The 9848-nt window shown below is 40.1% G+C and overlaps 1 protein-coding gene across 1 annotated transcript in view; it reads left to right on the top strand.

Annotated features, from left to right (window-relative positions):
* The first annotated feature begins 368 nt into the window (after positions 1-368).
* Positions 369-9848, top strand: part of LOC145344564 (epiphycan-like) — a 30361-nt gene continuing 20881 nt past the window's right edge. Inside the window, exon 1 of the mRNA XM_080191762.1 lies at positions 369-572. Coding sequence (XP_080047888.1) covers positions 369-572 — 204 coding nt within the window. The remainder of the gene's footprint in view (positions 573-9848) is intronic.

Raw genomic sequence — 9848 nt, 5'->3', positions numbered from 1 at the left:
ATGCAATGAAAAAAGTTGCCAGCCTGCACTAGCTGAATATAATTTGTTCTGCATATATACAAGGAGGCATTATTTGAGATGGAAGTAGCTTTCTTGAAGGAACAAGCCCTTGAATTTCAGTTGCTTTGTACTAGATAAGTTCTATATATTAGGCATAAGTATTCTTTGTTCTTTGCAACATTGCAAAGAGTAACTATTTCGTTTTCACAAGATCATAATCTAGATACCCTAAAAAGAACTGTGAAGATTATTTTTGACTACACAAATTATGAACAGAACCATTATTCCTGCAAGGTAGAGCAGAAAATGCAGTGCCACTTTCAAAAATATTAAGGGAGCTGTTTCTTTATCTCTTTAAGAATTACAGAATGAAGACCTTTGCCTCTGTAGTATTGTTGGGACTTCTAATCCTAGAGGCTGCTTTTGCTGCTCCTACGAAGAATGAGGAGAAAGCCAAGAAATTGAAACAGATACAATTACTACCTGATGATTTTGCAGAGCCTGAATTTATGAATCAGGATCCAACGAATTACTATGATTACGGCGACGAGCTGACCATTAACGAGCCACTGGTAATGGTTTTAACTTTTCCAAGGACAACTGTTCTGTTGCATACTCTTTGAAACTTCTAAAAAATAGTCCCTATCTTTTTGACTAGAATATATTAATCAGTAAGAGGGCTTTGTTACTATATTTAATAAAACAACTTTTCTTCAAACTGATACTGGTAATAGTTTGAAGGAAATATTTTATAAATTGTCCTGTGTTGATGTTGTTTATAAGCTTGGCATCGGTTCCAGTGGTTAGATATCCCCTAAGGGATAGATAGTTAGCCCAGATGAACCATTCAGTGTTAAAGACTAGTTTCCATTCCAATTCTCTTCCTACATGTAGTGGTGCACTAAGGCAGACCTTTGTTGGTTTCCATCGCTAGTAATTCCCAGAACAGGTCACGAGTCAGTCACCAGGAGCTTATCGTTTGAGGGGCACCACTCCACATCAAGTGTGGTGGATCAGGAGTCTCTCCCACTCTTACTGTGAGTTATTGGCGTGTTTGGAAGGATTCAAACCTAGAGCTCCTGGCTTAGAGGCAGGGATGCTACCCATGCACCACAAGACTCCTGAAGGCCAGTTTCAACAAATTAATTACATTGCTTTTAAAGTGTCACATAGAACTGTGTCTTATTAACTCCTGTGTGTCACATAGAACTATGTCTTATTAGCTCCTGCGAATGAATTGTGTGGAAATTATGAAATTATTCTTTTCATTCACGACATAACAATAGCCAAGATGTCATAGAATAGTAAAGACTACAGCACGTGATGGTATTACTGCCCAAGAACAATTTAGTTCCATTTAGATAACACTGGAGAACCAAAGGCACTTTTGAACAATTTTATGATACACTGTACAAATAATCGTAGGCTATTAGCATCTAGTTTAACTATTGGGTTATTTTAGAAACTTTTCATAACAAACTGAGCAGACTGCTACTCTCTGCTCAGCTTATTGACATGCTTGCCATAGCTGCTAAACGACAATGCTGATTTCAATGATTTGGTTCTGGAATGTGACCTCTATGACCAGCATGATGGGGCTCAACACTAATGAACCAAAGGCAGCAGAGTTCAGTTCAGAGTCCATCTAGAGTCTAGGGATTACAGACAGTCAGACTCCTTGCCTCACAGGCTGTCGGTTAACCGAGCCTGAATTCCTGGAGATAGAAACACACATTGGAAAATAGTGTGAGTTTACCATGCCTATGTGGCTGTGTGGGATGTTTAATAAACTTTATAGATTATACTTTAGGAATGTCATTTTGGGATGGAGGAATAGTATGCTTGGTGCTTCCATGTTTAAGCTATCCAAAACAAAACAGTATGCTATGAAAAGAAGTGTATATAGAATGATTTTGTAGATTTAAAGAAGAATAAATGATTTATTGAATCCCTACAATGCAGAAGGAGGCTATTTGGCCCATCAAGCCTCCACTGACAAAAATCTCACCCAGGCCCCATCCCCTAACCTCATGTATTAATGCTGCCAATCCCCCGACACTAAGGGGCAATTTAGCATGGCCAGTCACCCTAACCCACACATCTTTGGAGTGTGGCAGGAAACCAGAGCACCAGGAGGAAACCCAGGCAGACACAGGGAGAATGTACAAGCTCCCGAGGTCAGTCAACCAAGGTCAGAATTGAACCTGGCGCCATGAGGCCACAGTGCTAGCCACTGTGCCACCATGCTACCCGGTGTATAAAATTCTCTAAACTTATGTAATAAACATGGCCATGATTACATTCTCATTGGCAAGAACTGCAACTTTGGTTATCATGGATCATCATTAGGTGGCAATATTCATTTGCAAGATTCATTAAAAAAAATGTTTACACCATCATAGCATAAACATAATGATGCGGAGAGCACTCAGAACAAAATGAATTATGAAATAAGTTTACATGGTTGCATATCTTGTTATGCTCTTCAAACAACGCTTAAAACTCCAAGCCACTGAAGTGCTCTGTGCCACTACTAAGATGCACTTGAAATCCTGAATCAGTGAGGAATGGGATTAAATAATGTGATAAATATGGCAGGAAAATTCTCTGGCTAATTGACAAAATAATATTTCTAGCAACAAACTCAGTTATTCAAACAAACATACATACATCTGAGAGTCAACAAACCACTATATCAGCTTTCCATCATTTGCGGCTGGCTCTGAAGCAGATTCCATATGAAAATATGGAAGATATTCAGTCACATTTTACTAATCAATGAATTATAGTGTCCATGTTTCTTCCTTCATAATAAAATGACCACAAGTCATATTGACATTCCCTTTTAACATCACAGTCAACAGTCCAAATCCTAAATCTGGGTTCAGACACAATCTATGAGACAGAACAAAACCATCAATGCAGTGGAAAATTCTAATCTTTGAAATCAAACCAATAACATGGTAAACCATTGGGTCTCAAGCATTATATTCAGCAAACTAAATAAGAGTGACAATTGCTCTTTCACTCATTTTGTATGTTGAGAAACACAATCAATTCCCTGAGCAAGAACCTGATCATGCGTTTACCTGATCGAGTGCATGTCTAATATCTCAGGAATGTTCCACAGCCAATTAAGTGGAATCATAAAATGATTACAAAACAGAACGAAGCCATTCAGCCCATTATGTCCCTGCCATCCCTCCTTAAGACACAATTTAGAAGTGCTTTTTAGGTGCAGTCGCTGATGCAATGTAGAAAATTTGCATAAAACCAGCAACATGAAAATGACTAGGTCATTTATTTTGGGTGTTGATTTCTGGATAAGCTTTGTTCAGATGCACCAGGGACAACTCCTCAGTTCTTTGATATAGCCCAATGAGTCCTTTCACGTTCACCTGGGAAGGCAACCAGAACCTTAGTTTAGCATTTCATACAAAACGGAAACACCTCCAACCGGACAACACTCCCTCAGTACGGCACTGAAGTGTCAGTCTTGTAGAGTTTTGTACTTGAGTGCGATCTGAACCCATAACTCTTTAACACACAGGTCTGTCTGCCAGGGCAGAATACATAGCAAAATGCCACAAAATGTTTCAAACATAGAAACCACAGATCCTAAAGAGAACGTTATTATTTCTAACCTTGTAGCCGCTGCTGGGACATTTAACATATATAGTCTAATAGCACAGAAGCATTCTGAATTCCCCTCTGCTCAACTTTAGTAAATTGGTTAACAAGTTGGTTTCATTTCCTATCCGTTCTATTGTCGCATCGGTTTAACTTTTATAAACAGATGCACAATTATATTAAAATTGCACAGATGGGGATTTGATACCAATGCTTTAACCAGTATTAATTTAGCTTGCAAAGCTGAAATTAAATCAACTGAAGACTAACACAAAAATCCACCATGACTTCTTACTAATTTCAAAATATTTTGACAATAAGGGAAAGAAGTTTTGAAAATGTTTTGTCCTCTCTCGATAACTCACCTTTCAATGAAAGTACGTTGAAATTTCAAACTGCTTCCTCAGAAATATCCACAGCCTCAATGGCACCACTTGCCCCCATTCAACATCATCCTCTCACGTTCCAGTCTCAAGCTGACACGGCAACAGTGAGCAGAACTAAATCACTTGAGCCCAATCCCAATGGATCACTCCACTAACTATGTCAGGTGTTCCTCAAAACTGGTGGCCAACTATTAGGAAATCACTCAAATAGGTTAACACTAAATTATTATTGATTGTATGTATGTACTGCAAAGAGTTGGGAACAAGTGTGATTTTAAAAATAAAAACAGATAGTTTTGCTGTTGCTAATATAAAGAACATGGTTCAACATCGCTGATGAAATGTGTGTATGACCACATTTGGTGTGCTTTTTCTCATAAACCACTGTCTTCCGACAAGTATTCATTGCATAATATAAGAGTGATACATTCACTTTTATTGATTTATTATTTACCTCTCATCATGAAGAAGTACATTTTGTAGTGCAGTGGCAAGTCTACCTGCCTCTGTACCAGTTTTGAGCAGCGTTCCGAGTCCCACCCCAGAACTTGAAGACTAAGGAAGGTGTGTCCGTAACCTGTAAGCAGATTGATTATCAAAGTGGAAATCCATACAATGCTCTGAGGGTGAGCAGGAAAGTTTCCTGCTTAACTGGGCTTAATGTGAAGTCTGACTCCAATTCTCTTCCCACACTTAGTGGCGCACTAAAGGCAAATTTTTGTCTGTCTCCATAGCTAGTCATTTCTAGAACAAGTCACTAGTCTGTCATCAGGAGCTTATATCTTGAAGGATGCCACTCCTTGATGTGGAGTTCTGCCCCTTAATCTATAGCTTTCGGCAATCTGGAAAAACTAGCCTGGGAAACAGTCTGTGCTTTGCTCGCTTTATGCATCAATAGGTGTGGGAAGCTTCTGAGTCTAATTGTTACAGTGAATGGAATTGCTGAAATTAAGTGAACAACTCATACCTTTATCAGCAAAAAGCCAGCCTTGGCTCAGTGGTAATACCCCCAGCTCTGACTTAGAAGATGGATGGTTTAAGCCCCACCCCTGAGTGTTAAATGAAGACTGTAGTCTGACATGCTGTTCTAGGCACAAAATTTAGCTTCAATACCCTGAACTATGGGCAAGGAAATTGGTCAAGTTTGCTGATTAGAGGCCTTTCTGGAAGTGTGTGTGTGTGTGTGTGTGTATCCAGTGGGGTCAGGAACCTGTCATTTTCTTCACAGAATGAATTAAATTTTTGGTTGACAAGGGAGTCAAAGTTTATGGGGATCAGACAAGTAAGTGTCTTGTCTGATCCCACAATCAGGTCACAATCAGATTAGTCATGATCTTACTGAATAGTGAAGCAGGCTTGATGGGTTGAATGGCCTATATCTGCTCCTATTTCTTCTGATCTTATGTGATGCCAATTGTCACAAAAGTTCACAATCAGGAAATTACAGATTCATTACTTCGATTTCAAAGAAAGAACAAAGAAAATTACAGCATAGGAACAGGCCCTTCAGCCCTCCAAGCCTGCACCAACCATGGTGCCCGACTGAACTAAAACCCCCTAGCCTTCCAGGGACCACATCCCTCTATTCCCAGCCTGTTCATGCATCTGTCCAGACCCCCCTTAAAAGTTACTATCATATCTGCTTCCCTCACCATCCATGGTAGTGAGTTCCAGGCACCCACTAACATCTGTGTAAAAAACATGCCTCGTACCTCTCCTTTAAACCTTGTCCCTCACACTTAAACCTATTTCAGTTTTGATAAGTTGCTGAAGGAAACATTGAATCAACACTTTCCAACCCACTGGACGAAGAGGAGGTTTTGACGAGACCTTCAACATGGCTACTGGAAAGAAAGGCCACCCTTCGTCAATGTAATTGAATCTTTTGAGGAAGTTTTGAGTTGGTGGATGTGAATAGGCTGGTTTATAATCTGTACCTCACCTGCAAAATGTTTTGGACAACATAGCAAGATAGGGCCTTGTAGGATGGTGACCAGGATTTTGAGCTGAATAAGAAATTTGTCACATCATTGTAAGAGAAGATGGTTAATAGTTTTACATGGAGTTTCTCAAAAATTGAAGTTTTTTGGTGATCCAGGTGATGGCATAGATTTTCAGGTGATATAAAGATTTGTGGAAATGTTAAATGAGAATACATAATTATGTTGGAGAAATTAGTCTGGATTTGATAGGTGCCATTTAATTTAACAGAATATAATGTTATGGATGAGGGAATTTTGATAACTTTCAGTTGACCAAAAATTGACTGCTGATTGAACAACGCCTTGTTTATAAAATTCATATCTTTGTTTTCAAATCCCTTCACAGTCTATTCTTCTATCTTCATCAGGTCCTTCAGTCCTACAACCCTTCAACCCTCTTAAGGTTTCGACACTCTAATTCTATCTTCTTGAACATCCCTGTCCCAGCTTGTGAGTCTATTGTCAAATAAATCAGTTGGACTAAAACCTGGTGTTGTCAGACTTTTTACTGTGTTTAATCATCCCACCATTGGTGGCTGTGTCTTCAGCTGCTTGGGCCCTAAGCTCTGGAATTCCTTCCCTAAACCTCCCTGCCTCTCTTTCTTTAAAGATGCTGCTTAACACATTAAAACATTGGCCAAGATTTTGTTTACCTGTTTTAATATCTCCTAAGTAGCTCTATGCCTAATTTTGATAGTGATGTACTTTCAGGGTGCTTTGGAACAGCTTACTATGTAGAAGGTGCTACATAAATATTGCTATTGCTATTTAGATTTTTACTGTGGGGCTACTATGAGCAAATAGCAATTGACTATGGATTCCTGATATAAAAATATGAGAATTGGCTCACAATCACATAGCACTATGTGCTTTGGCTGATAACATACCAGTTCACCTGATTGAGTAACTGTTCTATCATCTTAACAAACAGGAATTGGATACCTAAGCATTGGTGTCATCCACAGCAATGTATCTGAAAATCTATTCCTTCAGACTTTTAAAGATGTCTGATTCAAAGGAATTGGGTTTAAAACTGCATCTTTGGTCCTTAGTAGGTCTGGCTAATCCCCAGGGACATCCTCTCGGTTACCAGATTTATGATGAGGTGATTCTTCTGTCTGATCGGGAATGGGTGGACAGGTGACTGATAAAATTTAATGCGGAGAAGTGTGATTCATCTTGGTGGGAAGGATGAGGAGAGGCAATATTAAAAAAAGGGTGCATTCTAAAGTGGGTGCAAAAGCAGAAGGATCTGGGGCTCTGTACAGAAATCATTGAATGTGGCAGGACAGATGGAGAAAGGTGTGTTGTCGTAATGTTGTTACAATGGTATAACCCATGGGAGATTGTGTAAACAGATTGTGGGTTCGTTCATTGAGATTAAGCACATGAGAACATATATGGGTAGAAAGCTTAAAGACGTTAACAGAGAGCTGTGTGTGAGGGGTCTGTCCACAGGCAAAAGTGCAACTAAGACTGGGTCTCATGACATAGTTCCCTTTAAGTGATGCTGTGCTGCTACCTCATGAAGGCATATTACAACATCCCCCTTATTAAAAAAAACATGCCCCTTCTTCATGTTTAGTTACAATTTCATGAGTGTATAGAACTGAAGAAGCTATAAGTCTCAAAAGCAGAGAGGGAATCTGCTAGTAAACCCAGATCTTGAAAACGATAGCCTTGTCTGGAAGCGTCTTTGGTTTCTCATGGTGATCTATGAGATTGTCATTCTTGGATGGAAGGAATCTTTTAACATTTTAAAGTTCTAATATGTATATTTTGCATAGCTGATAACCACTAGATTCACCTAATAATTATTTTGAAATAGATGCAATATCCAGCTCTTGGTGTCTACACGACCATATCCATCCAATGTGCTTTCTGATTGGATAATGTTAACAATGTGACATTCAGTCATGTGAAAAGCTGAGACCAATCAGATCTGAGAATTTTGTATTCTACAACAAACAGAATTCTACAACAAGCAGGCATTACACAAAAGCAGAAAAAAGGTTCTAAAGTATGATGCCCAGGTCTGTAAGGGACAGCAGCATGGCATCACTAGGAGAGAAGTATTCTGCCATTTGTCCACTCATTCAAAGGCCAGTGCATGGCTGAGCAAAGGTTTGAAAAACTAGATTAAAGGGCAAGTCAGTTATAAAGTATATATTTTTTTTAAATTCCCATCAGCTGCTGAAATTGCAAATTTCAAATCTCCTAACAAGAAATGAGCAGGATCCCAAGAATGTGACCCATTTTCTAATATCCTTTGCGTGCTTGTGCGGTGGCTTTCTTCACAGCTTGGAATGTGGGGATAATCCATGAGGTAATCAAATACTGCATTGGGCAGGAAGTCACCCAGACAGCAGCAACTAAGGAATATTTGATTCAGTTTTGTGGCTTTGAGATGAAAGGGGACAAGTCACAATTCAGTAATCACAGACATTTTACATCAGTGAAACAAGTCAGAAGAGGCCTGGTTGGAAAATCTATGCTTTTTCTGCTGGTTCTTCAATGTATGCAGGAGTTGAAACATATTTCAAAATTGAACACCAGCAACAAATTTTACTGATAATATTTAAGATAAGCACCTTGCACTTTTGGCCCAGGAGATTCACTCCATGTGATATCAAGAAACAGTTGGAGGCACGGGATACTGCAAAGGCAATAGGCCCTGATAGCGTTCCAGTAATGGTTCTGAAGACTATGCTCCAGAACTTGCCGCTCCTCTAGCCAAGCTTTTCCAGTACATTTACAACACTGGCATCTACCCAACAATGTGGAAAATTACCTAGGTATGTCCTGTACACAAAAAGCAGGTCAAATTCAACCCAGTCAATTACTGCCCAATCAGTCCACTTTCGATTATCAGTGATGTGATAGAAGGGGGTCATCGACAGTGCTATCAAGCAGTACCTGCACATCAATAACCTGCTCAGTGATGCCCAGTTTGGTTTTCGCTAGGGTCACTCAGCTCCTGACATCATTGCAACCTTGGGTCAAACATGGATGAAGGAGCTGAATTCCAAAGGTGAGGTGAGAGTGACAGCCCTTGATATCAAGGCTGCATTCAACTGAGTGTGGCATCAAGGAGCCCTGGCAAAACTGGGATCATGGGTATCAGAGGGAGAACTCTCCACTGGTTAGAGTCCTATCTGGTACAAAGGAAGATGGTTGTGATTGTGGAAGGTCAGTCATCTCAGCTCCAGCACATCTCTCCAGGAGTCCTCAGGGTAGTGTCCTAGGCCCAACAATCTTCAGCTGTTTCATCAATGACCTTCCCTCCATCATAAGGTCAGAAGTGGCGATGTTCGCCGATGATTGTGCAAAGTTCAGCATCATTTGCTACTCCCCAGATACTGAAGCAGTCCATGTTCAAATCCAACAAGATCTGGACAATGTCCAGGCTTGGGCTGACAAGTGGCAAGTGACATTCGTGCCACACAAATGTCAGGCAATGACTATCACCACTAAAAAACACTCTAACCACCACTCCTTGACATTCAATAGTGTTACCATCACTGAATCCCCCACTGTCAATATCTTTGGGATTACCATTGACCAGAAACTCAACTGGACTCACCACATAAACACAGTGGCTACAAGAGCAGGTCAGAAGCTAGAAATACTCCAGCGAGTAACTCACCTCCTAACTCACCTCCCGCCTATCCAGCATCTACAAGGCACGTCAGGATTATGATGAAATGCTCTCCATTTGCCTAGATGGGTACAGCTCTAACAACACTCAAAAAGTTTGACATCATCCAGGACAAAGCAGCCTGCTTGATTGGCACCACATCCACAAACATCCACTCCCTCCATCACCAACGCTCAGTAGCAGCAGTATGTA

Source organism: Carcharhinus amblyrhynchos, chromosome 6, assembly GCF_965287045.1.
Source record: "Carcharhinus amblyrhynchos chromosome 6, sCarAmb.v2.hapA, whole genome shotgun sequence".
NCBI classification, from domain to species: Eukaryota; Metazoa; Chordata; class Chondrichthyes; order Carcharhiniformes; family Carcharhinidae; genus Carcharhinus; species Carcharhinus amblyrhynchos.
This window is presented reverse-complemented; position numbering and strand designations above follow the sequence as displayed.